Source organism: Oncorhynchus masou, chromosome 30 (assembly GCF_036934945.1).
Source record: "Oncorhynchus masou masou isolate Uvic2021 chromosome 30, UVic_Omas_1.1, whole genome shotgun sequence".
Taxonomy (NCBI): domain Eukaryota; kingdom Metazoa; phylum Chordata; class Actinopteri; order Salmoniformes; family Salmonidae; genus Oncorhynchus; species Oncorhynchus masou.
The window spans coordinates 11,612,937-11,629,320 of NC_088241.1; the positions used below are offsets into that span (position 1 = coordinate 11,612,937).

The 16,384-nt window shown below is 44.1% G+C and overlaps 1 protein-coding gene across 1 annotated transcript in view; it reads left to right on the top strand.

Annotated features, from left to right (window-relative positions):
- Positions 1-11,460, top strand: part of LOC135522059 (activating signal cointegrator 1 complex subunit 3-like) — a 162,227-nt gene extending 150,767 nt beyond the window's left edge. Inside the window, 8 exon segments of the mRNA XM_064947975.1 lie at positions 1,157-1,268; positions 1,571-1,705; positions 5,047-5,271; positions 8,107-8,258; positions 8,707-8,857; positions 9,950-10,156; positions 10,244-10,419; positions 10,611-11,460. Of these exon segments, the coding sequence (XP_064804047.1) occupies positions 1,157-1,268; positions 1,571-1,705; positions 5,047-5,271; positions 8,107-8,258; positions 8,707-8,857; positions 9,950-10,156; positions 10,244-10,419; positions 10,611-10,758 (1,306 nt within the window). The 3' untranslated portion in view covers positions 10,759-11,460.
- Positions 11,461-16,384: the final 4,924 nt, after the last annotated feature.

Genomic DNA, 16,384 nt, shown 5'->3' on the forward strand with positions numbered 1-16,384 from the left:
AGACTAGTTGAGTATCTGGAGCATCAGCATTTGTGGGTTCGATTACAGGCTCAAAGTGGCCAGAAACAAAGAACTTTCTTCTGAAACTCGTCAGTCTATTCTTGTTCTGGGAAATGAAGGCTATTCAATGCGAGAAATTGCCAAGAAACTGAAGATCTCGGGCAACACTGTACTACTCCCTTCACAGAACAGCACAAACGGTCTCTAACCAGAATAGAAAGAGGAGTGGGAGGCCCCGGTGCACAATTGAGCAAGAGGACAAGTACATTAGAGTGTCTAGTTTGAGAAACAGAAGCCTCACAAGTCCTCAACTGGCAGCTTCATTAAATAGTACCCGCAAAACATCCGTCTCAATGTCAACAGTGAAGAGGCGACTCCGGGATGTTGGCCTTCTAGGCAGAGTTGCAAAGAAAAAGCCTTATCTCAGACTTGCCAATTAAAAGAAAATATTAAGATGGGCAAATGAACATACACTGGACAGAGGAAGATTGTAATAAAGTGTTATGGACAGACGAATCTAAGTTTGAGTTCGGATCACAAAGAAAAACATTCAAAATAAAAAATGAAGATACTGGAGGAGTGCTTGACGCCATGTGTCAAGCATGGTGGAGGCAATGTGAATGTCTGGGGGTGCTTTGGTGGTGGTAAAGTGGGAGATTTGTTCAGGGTAAAAGGGATCTTGAAGAAGGAAGGCCATCACTACATTTTGCAACGCCATGCCATACCCTGTGGACGGCGCTTAATTGGAGCCAATTTCCTCCTACAACAGAACAATGACCCAAATCACAGCTCCAAACTATGCAAGAATTATTTAGGGAAGAAGCAGTTAGCTGGTATTCTGTATAATGGAGTGGCCAGCACAGTCACCGGATCTCAACCCTATTGAGCTGTTGTGGGAGCAGTTTGACCGTATGGTATGTAAGAAGTGACCATCAAGCTCTGCAAGGCTGTAATTGCTGCAAATGGAGGATTCTTTGATGAAAGCAACGTTTGAAGGACACAATTATTATTTAAATTAAAAATCATTACTTATAACTTTGTCAACATCTTGACTATATTTGCTATTCATTTTGCAAGTCATTTCATGTATGTTTTCATGGAAAACAAGGACATTTCTAAGTGGTCCCAAACTAACCGTGGTTGTTGTGTTGTCCAGTTACTACAGCCTGGATGACATCAGCCACGAGACCATCAACAAGTACCTGTCCAACCTGGTGGAGAGGAGTCTCCGAGACCTGGAGTGTTCCTACTGTATGGAGATAGGAGAGGTAGGGGAGTGTTTGTGTGTACGACATGTATCCATATTGATTAATGTGCCTGTCGTAGTAAGGCAGTGTGAAGATATAAGGCACACCGGTACATACTGAGGGAACCATTGTGGTTTGTGTTGATAGATTTAACATGAATCAGTACAGTTGACCATGTCTTCCCTCCTGTCTTCTCGCCCCTCTTCCTCTTTGTCTTCTTTCCTCTCCGTCTTCCTCCCTGTCTCCTCTTATTTTCCTCCCTGTCTCCTTTCATCTCCTCCCTGTTTCCTCTCCTCTCTGTCTTCCCTCCTCCCTCCCTCCAGGATGATTGCACCATTGAGGCCCTGACGTACGGTCGTATCTCCTCCTACTACTACCTGAAGCACCAGACAGTCAGGATGTTCAAGGAGAGGCTGAGGGCTGAGCTGCCCATCCAGGACATCCTCTCTGTCCTCACGGTATGTCTGACTGACTGCTGGGAATGGCCACAGAACATGATGACATTGTCTTCATCCGGGCATCAATCACCTCTACTATAGACTGCCCTGGGCATCTGGAGTGCCCTGGGCATCTGGAGTGCCCTGGGCATCTGGAGTGCCCTGGGCATCTGGAGTGCCCTGGGCATCTGGAGTGCCCTGGGCATCTGGACTGTCCTGGGCATCTGGAGTGCCCTGGGCATCTGGAGTGCCCTGGGCATCTGGAGTGTCCTGGGCATCTGGAGTGTCCTGGGCATCTGGAGTGTCCTGGGCATCTGGAGTGCCCTGGGCATCTGGAGTGCCCTGGGCATCTGGAGTGCCCTGGGCATCTGGAGTGTCCTGGGCATCTGGAGTGTCCTGGGCATCTGGAGTGTCCTGGGCATCTGGAGTGTCCTGGGCATCTGGAGTGTCCTGGGCATCTGGAGTGCCCTGGGCATCTGGAGTGTCCTGGGCATCTGGAGTGTCCTGGGCATCTGGAGTGTCCTGGGCATCTGGAGTGTCCTGGGCATCTGGAGTGTCCTGGGCATCTGGACTGTCCTGGGCATCTGGAGTGCCCTGGGCATCTGGAGTGCCCTGGGCATCTGGAGTGTCCTGGGCATCTGGAGTGTCCTGGGCATCTGGAGTGCCCTGGGCATCTGGAGTGCCCTGGGCATCTGGAGTGTCCTGGGCATCTGGAGTGTCCTGGGCATCTGGAGTGTCCTGGGCATCTGGAGTGCCCTGGGCATCTGGAGTGCCCTGGGCATCTGGAGTGCCCTGGGCATCTGGACTGCCCTGGGCATCTGGACTGCCCTGGGCATCTGGACTGTCCTGTGCTGTACTAGACTAGGCTGTACTAGACTGTACTCCATCAGGGTGGGACTACAGCCATTGAATTCCCTTTTATTTTCTAAATGTTTGAGTGTGTAGTTTATTCTTCTAGTCTATTGGGCATTGTGCAGGCCGATGTCATTTGTTTACCATACTACTGTGCTTCTACATGTGCTTCTCCCATTGTGTTCACATTGAGAGAGAGAGGGATAGACTACTGGACAGTAGGATAGGTAGATGATCATGATTGAGGTCTGGATCTCAGTTCTGTAAAATGAACACCTCTTTATCTGGGCCTCCATTAACTCCCCTCATTATTCCTGGGTCTTTTTTTCTCCTCCATATGGTTTTCTTCCTCTTTTTCCCTGTTATTAGCGAGTACCTATTCCTCCTCACCCTCTACTCCCTGTTTATGTCTGTTATTCCTAGTGAGGCTGTTGATTGGTGGCTGGTAATTGGTGGGATCATTAGGACACAGTGGTTTCGGTCGTAGCTGTGTCAGATAACCCGCCGTGCCCCCTCCACCCTCTGACCCCCCACCCTCTCACCCAGACATTTCGACGAGATGGGAGTGGTGAAGGATCACAGATTAGAGAGGAATTGTCGGGAAAGAAATGTGTTGAAAATGCAGAAAAGATTTAGACATTAGCTTCCCCTCTTTTGCTTCCACAATGCCCCCAGCCAGCCCCCTCATCCCTTGTCCACTCCCCCCCCCACCCTATGAAGCTCTACTATTTCCTCTTCTTAAAGTTCACAAGGGACCTACTACACACACACACACACACTGGAAGAGTATGTGGAAAAAGTATGTTTCTCTTTCTCTCTTGCTCTTCTCTCTCTCTATTTCTCTCCTGTCCTTTCCAACCTTCTCCTTTCTTTCCCTCCCTCCCTGTCTGTAAATGTCACTAAAGAGAAAGTGTGCAGGAGAGATGGATGAAGGGAGGGAGGCAGGGATGGATTGCTGGATGGAGTGAGTAGGGGAGTTAGCAGTTAGTGTGTTGTGATGATCTCTGTATAAAGATCTATTGTCTTTATCCCCTGCACATCTGCATGCAGACACTAAACCACTGCCATATCAATCATTTTAGTCCTGTTTTTCCCCTCATCGTTCTCCCTGTTCCTCAATCCCCCTCTTTTCTAACACTGCATCTCTCTGCTGATGGATGTCAGCTTAACAGTCCAGAGCAGGGTAGGCCCATTGACAAATGTCTCCGCTGGTCCTCTGTTGATGGAAATACGTTGGGGAAACTTAACGTACTGCAGTGAATTAGAGTAACACAGAAAAAGAGCCATGCGTGTCCATGCATCTGTCTCCCCTGAACAAGCCTCAACTAAGAACACACCGTCAGCACGAAACACAGCCCGATTGATAGGGCATTGTTTTTTTTATATTAGACCAAATGGTTTTATATTAGACCCAAATGGTTTATATTAGACCAAATGAGTTTATATTAGACCAAATGAGTTTATATTAGACCAAATGGTTTTATATTAGACCAAATGGTTTTATACTAGACCAAATGGTTTTATACTAGACCAAATGGTTTTATACTAGACCCAATGGTTTTATATTAGACCCAATGGTTTTATATTAGACCCAATGGTTTTATATTAGACCAAATGGTTTTATATTAGACCAAATGGTTTTATATTAGACCAAATGGTTTTATACTAGACCCAATGGTTTTATACTAGACCCAATGGTTTTATATTAGACCCAATGGTTTTATATTAGACCCAATGGTTTTATATTAGACCCAATGGTTTTATACTAGACCAAATGGTTTTATACTAGACCAAATGGTTTTATATTAGACCAAATGGTTTTATACTAGACCAAATGATTTTATACTAGACCAAATGGTTTTATACTAGACCAAATGGTTTTATACTAGACCAAATGGTTTTATACTAGACCAAATGGTTTTACACTAGACCCAATGCTTTTATATAGGCTATATATATCCTATGAGGAGTGAAGAATAGAGATGTGGGTAGACATTTAGACATTCAACCTAGACTGACTGTTTGGCTGTTCGACATCAGCCATTCACAGTTTAGCACAGAGGCTAACAATATGAAAGGGAACCACCACTGTACATTGTTTTAAAAAATAAACTTTATATTGTGGAAAATTGCTGTGTAGTTGCTGACTGTTCATAGGATTTTATGAGCAGGTTTGGACAGTTGTAACTTAACGTTTCTTCATTCGCTGAGAGGTTTTGCTATTAGATATATTTTGGGGGGACAGCTCTCTTGGGTGAGGGGAGCCAGTGATCCTGATGCAGCTGTTTTAACGGAGATTACTGAAACAAAGGATCTAACCACAGAACCACAGCAGGGAACCTCACTTACTTCCATGTCTCTCCTTCTCTTTTTCTTTATATCCCCCTCTCTCTTCCCCCTCCCTTCCTCTCTCACCCCTTCCCTTCCCTGCCACTCCCCCTTCCCCTCTCACCCCCTTCCCTCCCTTCCCCCACCCACCCTCCCCCTTCCCCCCTCCCTCCCTTCTCCAGGATGCTGAGGAGTACGCGGAGCTGCCCGTCAGGCACAACGAGGACCAGCTGAACAGTGAGCTGGCTCAGCGTCTCCCCCTGCAGGTCAACCCCCACAGCTACGACAGCGCCCACACCAAGACCCACCTGCTGCTGCAGGCCCATTTCAGCCGCGCCCAGCTGCCCTGCTCCGACTACGGCACCGACACCAAGACCGTGCTGGACAACGCCATACGCATCTGTCAGGTTAGTGGCTGACTGTGTGTGCAAGATCTGCTGTGTAGTTTTATGTACTGTACCACACACTGCATCCCTCTGGGGACATCCACCACCCTGTTCCTTTCTGAACAGTGCACCTCTGAAATACTTCCTCTGTTTTCTTGTCCTTTTGTTCCCATCAAAAAGAACAGCTTGCTTTCATACATCCCAGAATGGATCCTCTCTCAGCCCTGGGATTCAGACCCTGAGCACATTTCCATGTGTCAGTCAGAGCACCAGTACTTAAATGTTCTGGGTGGAAGAAAGCTCTTCCCTGTTCATTCAATATGGGAAATGGAAGTCTTGTCTAAAGACACAGAGAGGCAGTTTCTGCTTAGTGCTTGGAGCCACTTTGTAGCAGGGTCAGGACAGAGTGCAGTAGAGGTGACATAGAGAAGAATTAGACAGGGCTCTAAATTAATGTTTTTTATTGGTAGCACTGGTGCTCCCAACTTTTAAGAAGTTATGAGCACATAAAATCCAAAATATATATATGTTTTAATTGATTGAGATATCGCATATTGGGCCTATATGAATTCTAGCTACTTTTGAGGCACATGTTGTGGTATATAACTAATATTTAACCCTGTAAGACATGTGTTTATTGTCAAAAGCTAAAATGTTAATACAAAAACAAAAGTGTTTGGCAGGTGGGGTTTGTGTACTGTGTGTGTAATAGAGTTTGCAAAAGAAAAGACCACTCGATTGATACAAATCATCAAGATATCATATCATTCTTCCAGGTAAGTCTACTTTGCAGTTAACATTTAATTTGGGAAGTTGTATGGAAAGCCTTTGGAAATGACTGTTTCGGCTAACTGGCTACAGGGAAGTGGTGGACAGTGCACACGGGCGTTTCCATGTCGTCACGTCTTCACAAAGTTGAAGGGAAAATACAAATCATTGATGCATACTTGAAAATTTTTCAATATTCTTTACTTTGGATTAAACAAATAGGCTTTGGATTGGAGGAATCTACGCTAGGGCACTCAGAAACAACGGCACAGTGAAGCATGTCATTACAACCATTATTATCTGGCCGATTTTATTTATTTATTTATTTATTTTTTTCTGGTTACACTGGTGCTCCCAAAATAAAATGTCAGATCGCACAGCAAAATATCCAGCAGCATGTGCCACCAAATGGTTGCACTTTAGAGCCCTGGGCATAGACATGTCATGGAGGTGTCTTGTAGGTGTCTTGTGTTGAAACTATTTACATTTCAGTGTGATAATGGATCAGGATATGTTTTTGCTGTTGATCAATTCTGCCTTTTTAAAAGACAAAGACAAATACTATATCTATTTTGGGTTCCTGACTTCCTAGCATGAAAGTGTTGAGTGTGATGAGGAAGACGTCATGTTTGATCACAGAACCTCACAGGGACAGCACGGCTTTAACAAGACAGACTGCACTGTCTGCCACTAACCTAACCACCACACACACACTTACTGCTGATAGTTCCAGTACATACACAATACACACACACACACGCACACAATCTTAGCATACACACATAATGTGGATCCTGACCAGCAAGAGGCCCTGTCACTCAGGAGGCTGTTGAGGTGTGCAGATAAGTTGTAACTCCTTGTAAAAATGAGCCTTATCGGGGATTCCTCCTAACAACCAGGCCTGTCCAACAAGTTCCCTGGGCACCAGATCCCAAGTCTGCTGGTGATTGGCCATGCCTGGGAGAGATTTGGTCCATGTCTGCCTGTAGGGTCTGGTTCTGTAACCCATTGTTGCTGCCTTTTTATGTGTGGGGGGATGATCTGCGAAGCGCTGACTGTGTGTGTGTCTGGTAGTGATTGTCCGTTACTCGTTCACAGGCTAACAGAGCCTTTTTCCTCATGTGGCGAGGGTATCGTATTCATTAGAGCCAAACGTTTTGCAACGGAAAATGAAATCAAGCGTCTCTTTTTGGACTGAAGTTTCAGTCCGTTTTCTTCCGTTTGGTGCCTAATGAATATGGCCCAGCTAACGGGGACTTCAGTGACATCAGCCGTAGTTCTGTCACCATCCATTTGAATATGGCCCAGCTAACGGGGACTCCAGTGACATCAGCCGTAGTTCTGTCACCATCCATTTGAATATGGCCCAGCTAACGGGGACTCCAGTGACATCAGCCGTAGTTCTGTCACCATCCATTTGCTTCTTCAGCTTCTGTGAAATGTTAATCAGTACTACTTTAATTTGTACTGCATTAGCATTTTGATTAACTCTGCCGGGGCTTCGCCTGTGCACTCAAGGTCCTCTTTAGTCATAGTTACTGCCGGGGAATTACTTTCTGATTAATTAAGTTTGTTAGAATGCAGCGGAGCTTGGCAAACTCTACCTTAAGAAGGAGGGAGGGAGCAGGTTAGCGTTTTTCATCTTGTTCTGGAGGGATCTCTGCGGAGTGGTCACTAGCTGGCACAGCCACAAAGTCATAAAATATGATTTTGAACTTAACCCTAACCTTAACAACACTGCTAACCATGATGCCTAACCCTAACCTTAAATGAACACCAACAAGCAATATAGCCAATTTTTACTTTTCAGCTTGCCCCAGTTTTACCTCCAGGACAAGACTCAATAAATGTCAACCTGCAAAGGAGGGGGAGGAGTGTGTTAGCGATATTGAGGGGTGTATTTATTGTGTAGCTGTTTAGCATATGTGCATGAATGTGTAAAGACATGCTGAATTTGAGTGTGCAAAAGTGGCTCAATCGTAATGTAACTCATTGTGAGTAAATCTCACACTGATGTCAGTGGGGGATGTTATAAAGTCATATAACTGCGTGCATTTTTCAACTAAAGTATTTCCTGTCTGTCTACAGGCCATGCTGGATGTAGCAGCCAACGAGGGTTGGCTGGTGACTGCTCTCAGCATCTGTAACCTAGTGCAGATGATCGTTCAGGGCAGGTGGCTCAATGACTCCTCTATACTGACCTTACCTACCATAGAGCAGCAGCACCTCTACCTGTTCAGGTAGACATGACTCTACTGACCCCTCCCCCCACACACACACACACACAGGATGAGAATGGGGCTAGGACTCTTTAATTAACGCTCTATGGCATGGACCATTTTATAATCCACAGACACTATCAAACTCTGCAAGCATTCTTATCATCAAGCAGCATCAGTTACATTCTGCGCGTGCACACACACACACATACACACTAACACACACAGAGAGAGGAAATTCAAGAGTGAGTGTCCAAAGCAATCTTAATTATTTTTACATACACACCATGTGGATTTGAGACAATGTCCTGCAGTGAAGATTAATTTTGTGCAAACTCAATAAATATGGTAAGGAGAAAGAAATAGAGGGATGAGAAAGGACAGAGGTTCCAGTGGCGACGACACAGCAGGAAGTGTGTTTAGGATTTAAAATCACATGACTAGATCTGCCCCCTGATGTTCCCCGCAGCAGGTGGAGCTCCAAGGGAGGGAAGGGCGGGGCCAGGGGCTTCCACGGACCAATAGAAGGGCTCCCTGAGCTGATTGCCACCTGCGAGGGGCGGGAGAACACCTTCGCTGCCATCGTGGGAGAGGAGCTTCAGCCCCATCAGATCTCCCAGGTAACAACCTTCTAACATTCTGCGTTCCTTCACCTTACTTCACCTCCAGATACTGGATGTGTAAAGTGTCACTTTCCATTAGAAACAGATGCTTTCTAGGGGTACATACACTTCACCATGAACCCTCCAGTCTCCATTGTCCTCCACCACAATGAAATAATGTGAAATACTTCCAAGGTGTCGGCCTCATCTCTCTATTCATGTAACGTTCTCAAATACACTACCAGAGCACTACCAAACAACATATACACACACTCTACCAACGTCAGCCCACACATCCACACACACACACAGTGAGAAGCATCAGTCTGTCGCAGTGGTCCAAGGTCCAATGCAAGGGTTTACAGCACCAATCTAAGTGCTAATTGCAGCTGTAATGAGAGCGTCCAGGCGCCACTGCCAGCCCAGCGGCCTTGCCCAATCAGTGTCCTCGCTCCCCCTCCTCCCAGCCCCTCAACGCTCTCCCCCCCATGGCATCGCAGCCTGGCTAATTAAATAACTAGATGCGTGGCAACGTCCCAGTCTGATTCGCCAGGGGACAGTAATCCTTACATAAATAGCTTTTGTTGGGTGAATCTGAGAGGCTTTTCTCTTCCTCTCATCCCAGTCCCTCCCTGACACTGACAGGGTCTTCAGGAGGAAAACACACACACTCTCACACACACACACACATACTCAGACACGCACATTCACACACCTATCATCCATACGCTTTCTGTCTCTACCTTCCCTCTACCTCTCTTGCTCTCTATCCCCTTTTGGATTTGTGTTCTCCATTTGAGTCAGAGATGTTAAAGTCACCGTGACAAAGCTTTAAGAGGCACCTAAGACCATGGGAATTATGTGTGTTTGAATGAATCAAGCTTTCATCAAACGCTCTAGTCTTACCAGATAGATATGTCCATCTTAAACAAGGCTCTCACTTAAGTCTGACTCTCTCTCTCTTCACCTCTGGCTCTTTGTTTCTCTCCCTCCTCTTTTCTCTCTCTCTGCACTCCGGTCTGACACATTTTCTTGTCTCTTTCTCTCATTTCTCTGCACCCCTCTCTGTTTCTCTCTTACTATCCCTCCTCCCTCTCCTGTCTCCTCCAGGCCTGGTCGTTCCTCAGCCATCTGCCGGTGGTGGAGGTGCGTCTGAGTGTGAAGGGTTGGTGGGAGGGGTGTGGGGAGCAGACAGAGCGCCCCCTCCCTGCGGCCGGGGGGAAGCTCAGGGATGACAGAAGCTGGCTGGACGTCCACGCTGACCAGGAGTACGTCCTGCAGGTCTCACTGCAGCGCATCAACACCGGCCAGCAGAGGGTATGTACACACATGTATAAAGGAGCTCACACACATTATTGATGTTAGTTGACTGCTGATAAGTTGATTTGTCGTCATATTTTCCAGAGGAAGCAGGACACTAAGGCCCAGGCCCCCAGGTTCCCCAAGAATAAGGATGAGGGCTGGTTTCTGGTTCTAGGAGAGGTGGAGCGCAGAGAGCTACTGGCCGTCAAACGCATTGGATACTGCCGACACCGCAGCACCATTTCCCTGGCCTTCTACACCCCCGTGAAGACCGGAAAGTACGTAGAGAAATGTTAAAAAGAATTGGAAAAAGTTCAACACATTTTTTCTTTGGTGTCTAAGCCCGGTTACTTTAGGCGTTTTGGGACAGCTGCCGGTGTGAAAGGGCTTTATAATAAAGTTTGATTCATTGATATATATCCCACCACAAACTCTTACTTCCCCTAGTAAACCTCTCCTCTCCCTCCAGGTGTATCTACACGCTATACTTGATGAGTGACAGTTACCTGGGTCTGGACCAGCAGTATGACCTCCACCTCAACGTGACCCCTGCCTGCATCGCTGCCCAGGTCAACAGTGAAGTCACTGAGGCCATGGGAGGCTTGTCCGTCAAGTGATACGTCAACATGATGACGTCATCATGAGTGACATGATGACAGTGACTGAAATTAGCAAATGACAAGATAATGGCCATGAGCGTCTTTAGACGCCAATGTTCAGTATGTTTACACTGATGATGTGATTGTGTGACTGGGGGCTTTAAAGCAGGGACATCAAGCACATTCCATGGAGGGCCTAGTGTGTGCGGGTTTCTGGTTTTTCCCTTCAATTAAGACCTTGACAACCAGGTGATGGGAGTTCCTTACTAATTAGTGGCCTTAACTTATCAATCAAGGACAAGGGATGAGCCAAAAACCCTCAGCCACTCTGCCTTCTGTGGAATGAGATTGACACATGTGCCTTAAAGGGTTCCATGCCTGTCTGGTAATATAGAGGGGGGGAGGGAAGGAATGAGGATACAGGGTTAAGGAACTAGGGAGAGTCTGGGTCATGGGCTATAAGAAACTGTTGGGCCTAATGGGACCCTCCTGTACAATGATCAGTTAGTCAATAGAAATACTCATGAAAGACGGGGCTGTGAAGTTACCTCATCAACATTGTGTAATACAATGAATACCTATTTTGTTGCAGTAGATCATATCATTCCCCAGTCATATTATGTCAATTATATTTCCAGGCATTGGCCTACTATCTAAAACTCCCCAAATCCACCAACTTTTGAACGTGTAGGTGAGGAAAATAAAACCTGATAAACGGTGGCTTGTTTTACTCAGTTGATTTAGGGACTGGAAAGGGGGGGAGGGGTGACATATTTTATTGAGACGTTGTTGAGATGAAGAATAACAGTAGTAAGAGAGAGCAGCACAAAGTGTGGTGGTTAACTGCAGGAAAAACGTGGCATCACTGTGTCCAACAGGGAAAAGCTGCTCCCGGAGAGTTTTGTTTATTTAGGCTGGCGGGGTGGAACTGGAATTGTGTGCAGGTGTGTGAAACATGCTTCCCTGTAGTGCTGTGGGGCTACAGGTACTGCCCCCCACCCCCACAATCCTTAGTGTATAGCACAGAATTGCCTCCTCCTTTCCTTCTTCCTCCTCCTCTTTCTTTGTGGAAGATTCATCTATAGAAGCTGATCAAACTGCCGTAGACAGTCATACAAGGAACAGAAGAACATAACAAAAATACATAGAGGTAAAGGTGTAAAGGTGTCTCAAATTGTTTCATTGATTACTATGTTGTAACTGTTTATTTTCTTGGGAGAGCTGACAACTATATTTTAGAACCAAACTTATGAGACAAAATTCAGCTGCATCTTTGAATTGTCAATCAATTGATGATGTAACTTCTCTGTTGATTGAATGTAATGACTTTTGAAAAATACTTTTGCTTGGTTTGAAAAGTCTTGAAATAATTTGGGGTGTTTTCAACTTTGAGAAAGTGACCTATATATTGTTATATTATATATATTACACTTACTATCAATGCCAAAAGACATATCATGCAAATAATTACATATAAAACCTCCTTATATAAAAAGCACACCATTTCATCTCAAACTACACCGCATGTGCAAATTCTTTCTCTACTGACACTCTGTCTGGTTCCATCACCATGTCATTTCTATAGGATACAGTCTGTCACTGGGGCCATTTTCCTCTGCTATGGTTTCATCTGAATATGGTCCTAAAGAACAACTCTGTCAGTCAGGCATGGGTCAAATAAACATGTCAAACAGGTTCAAGTATTTGGTAGTGATTGTGGTGAGCATCATTTAGATCTGTACTTACACCCCTGCGCTGGACTCTCCTGTCGTGGTCAGGTTCACCACGCGGTCGCCATATTTCCACCTCTTCACTATTGGATCTAGATTTGCAGAATGCTAATAGGCCTATTGTATGGGAATTAAACCATAGCAATGCATTCCCTATGTCTCTGCAAAAAAAATAGTATAAGCTACTTTTTTTCAGTCTATGTAGGGTATCCCACATTTGAGCTTAATTAAATACGAATATAATTGTTACTTTATAGCCCAAGTGTGACAGGGACTCCAATGTAATTTGATGATTTTTATCTGAGTAAGCCATATAGCTAAATAGTGGGCTGTGCAGGCCTCAGTACTAGACGTGTATTTTATTATAGGTGTAGGTTGTTTGGTAGTGTAGCCTACTGCATTAAGGTTAGTTATGGATATTAGCCTAGCAGTGCCTAATCTGAACATCCATCTGTGGTGGAAGGTGGTCGAGCTACAGCTGTGTTTGTCAGATCATGAGACATCTCACAAAGACGTCTCTATCATCCAAACGGTTTGGTCTACAAATCAATTTGTTTTCCGTTTTTCTCTACTATCCCCCACAAGTGTCGCTTCATGGAACTCATCTGAAGTGTTACCACTGATCTGCCAACTTTCATCTATATTATCAGTTAGTGTGTAGCCCAATGACCCCTCTATATAAAGGTGAGGCTATCATGAACACACACATGTTTTGCTCTTGGACACCTACAAGCCACACAAGACTCATCTGAATGTAGCCCAGTACCAAATTGATCTCAATAGTTTAGGGCCCCAAAATGTTGTTTTTTTGTGTTTGTTTTTTTAAATATGTGTTAAAAAAAACATATTTCCTAATCTTTAATCTATCATATATATAGGACAGACACTTTAAAATAAACATGACTTTGATTAACTTTTTGATTATCGTTTTTTTCATGTATGAATCTGTTATTCAATGATTTTCTATAAGCTAATAGCAGTAAGGCCAAATTCAATGTTTCATCGAGTAAGTTTTTTTATTAGCCTACCTAAAGGGGTCTTAAAATCCCTAACCAAAGCTAAATGATCCTTGGTATGACCATCTTAAAACATGTTATGTTAGTCAGAGTCGTGTTATCTTAGTAGAACCCCTGCCTTGACTCTTTAAGGATGATATTTTCTGTTAATTTCACAGTGAAATGTAGGCTGTCTCTGTGTGTAGCCATTTAGACGAAACGTTGTTAGATTGCCTGACTTGAGTCATGCCACCTTACTGTCGATTAAGGACATCAATGACAGGGGATATGTTACTGTGAATTTCGTCATGTTAGGCTAATAATGCCTACCCAGTGGAGGTAGCCTAGGTAGACGTTTTACTGTGTGGCATCATTTTGAGTCCATCCTGGGGACTTAATAAGCTCGACTATTTTCTATTGTTCTCTTTTCCACGGATATTTGCAGTCTAATTAGTAGTTTTTTTGTTTTTATTTTAAGGTTAAACTGGCGTCAACTATTCCGTGCATGCACCGCATCCTGTGTTGTTTTTCTTCCTCGCGCGCCACAGGCGATATCCTATCATCCAGGGGGCCGTGTCGAAGTGAAAGAAATACGAACACAAAACATGATGAGAGAAATACTAGAAGAGTGTGGATGGGGTGGGAGAGAGTGCATGGGCAAGGGCACACTTGTCTTTCCGTTGACGTATCCCAATATGGTGTCCACATCAGAGAAAAAAACGGTATATTACGTTCCAAATTTATTTCACATAGGCTTAGTTGTTTAACCCTGGGTTACAATGCATTAACTAATTATTATTTTGTATATTAACTGCTGTGGCTATAATTCGAAATTTTGCGTGAGTAATAAGCGATTTTATTTTGTGCAATTGTCTGTTTTATCGGAAATTAAACGGAAAGGTTGACATATGGGAAACTCTTTTCACGCCACTTTGATACTGAAGTGACATTTTCGTAGCAGGTAAGGAGGCTGAGGTTAGGAAAAGGGTTGTTAGGGGTAAGCGAAAATACTCACCTAACCTCATACGAAAATCACTAGGTATCGAAATGGCGTGAAAAGTGTCCCGTCGATATATAATCTAGGCCTATCTTTTCCCGTTTTATAGGCCTATATTTTCAACAAAGAATCACTTCAGTATTGCAACTTTTGCAATTTTATTTAAATATCACAAACGTACATTATTAATCTGCATTGCGTAAAAATGTACCCTATATGCGCTAGACCTCTAGCGTTTCAATATCTGCCATCTCGTTTGGCAGTTTGTCAACTGCATCAGGCAATTGAATAAACTCCGCGGACTAAATGCGTTGTGACAATGGTCTATCAACATACCTCAGGTTATGTTATGGAATTGAAGTCCATCTATAGTGCATGGTCATCTAACCTGCTATCCCCGAGATATTACATTTGAAATACATTTTGTATACCTACATTTTTGAACCACTTGACATTTTGAAATTTTACCATAACCGTGTTTATACTTTTTGGTTATTAACCTACTAATTTATTCATCCATAGCCCTAAACGTAGCCTAGATTTCCTTATCATTCCTATCAAATATGAAAGCTTTAATTTGAATCTGGAGAATCAGAAGATAACGTTAAACGACTAGCCCTATATGCTAAACTTGGGTCACACTGCATTAAAACAAGTATCTAAAACAATGTATCGCTATAAAAAAAGTGTATATATCAACGTATAAGCCTACCTAATAAACGAATAACATGAGCCGTATGGCTCTCTATAGTGTCCCAGGATGATTTCAACAAGGCTAGAGGTGAGGATCTATACGAGCAAATCCCGGATTCACATCGAGCACTGACACGTTTATAATAATAATGCCCAATAGGGAAATGGAACAGACTACTTACTGCCCAATGAGGGACAGGCTGGCTGGTAGAAACGCGGGGGTGGGCTGTTCTCAGATTCTACGGGAGAAATAGGGAGATAGAGTTAAAAACAGAGGAGGGTTTGTAAATTATTTTTGATACACTCGCATCCATAATGCAGAGATGAGGGAAGTCTAGTGTGCCTCTGCTGTCGTAGTTGAAGTTCTGCTGAGGATTTTCGGGGAAACTAGGACATAAGAACAGAAGTGAGAAGAGGTAACATTGCTGCAGATTTCTGGGGGAAAAAGTTGGGTTTGGTTGTAATCCGTGCTCCGAGGTAGGTTGATAATCTAGCATGTTTCGATTACTGTACCTGACACTGCCTTGAAACGAAGATACAGCCATTATAGACTAATAAAATGAGTGTGCGTATTGCCACTCTGTCTCTAGGCTAATTACTAAAGTTTAGTAAACCAACCTAATTGGTGCGTAATGCGCATTGCAATCAATGGTCACCACAAGTGTGATGTTCACATTTTACATAGGCCTATCTGGTGCAATTCAACGTATGCAAATCACCATTTTACATCAGTTGGCCTATGCCTATTTGAAAAATATTAGGTTCAAAGTGTTAATGTATTCTCGCATATTATTATTATTTTTCTTCAGAAGGACATGATATCATCGGCAACGGTGTGAAGGACCTGAACTCCTCACAGAGATGTTGGACCCAAGTGGATGTCATGTACAATGAATCTGGAGCTATGGCCGATTACTCCTCATAATATACAGGATACTCAGATCCTTCTTCGCCATCTTAATCTATCCTGGAAGTAACATGGGAATGTTCATATTTTATTTCTGGATTTAGTCAGGAATGAGAACGGAGCAGCGACAGTGTTACCTTGACGCACCACACAAGTTATCCGCGCCCGAGCAATACAGTTCGTGCATTGGAAGAGCCAGCGCGTAAAACAATGCATGGGTGTCAAAGCAGTAAAATGATATAGAATTGAGATCTGTATGTTGACTGACTTTTATTGTTTGGTGAATTCACGCCAAGGTCGAAGAAAATAGAATTATTTGAAA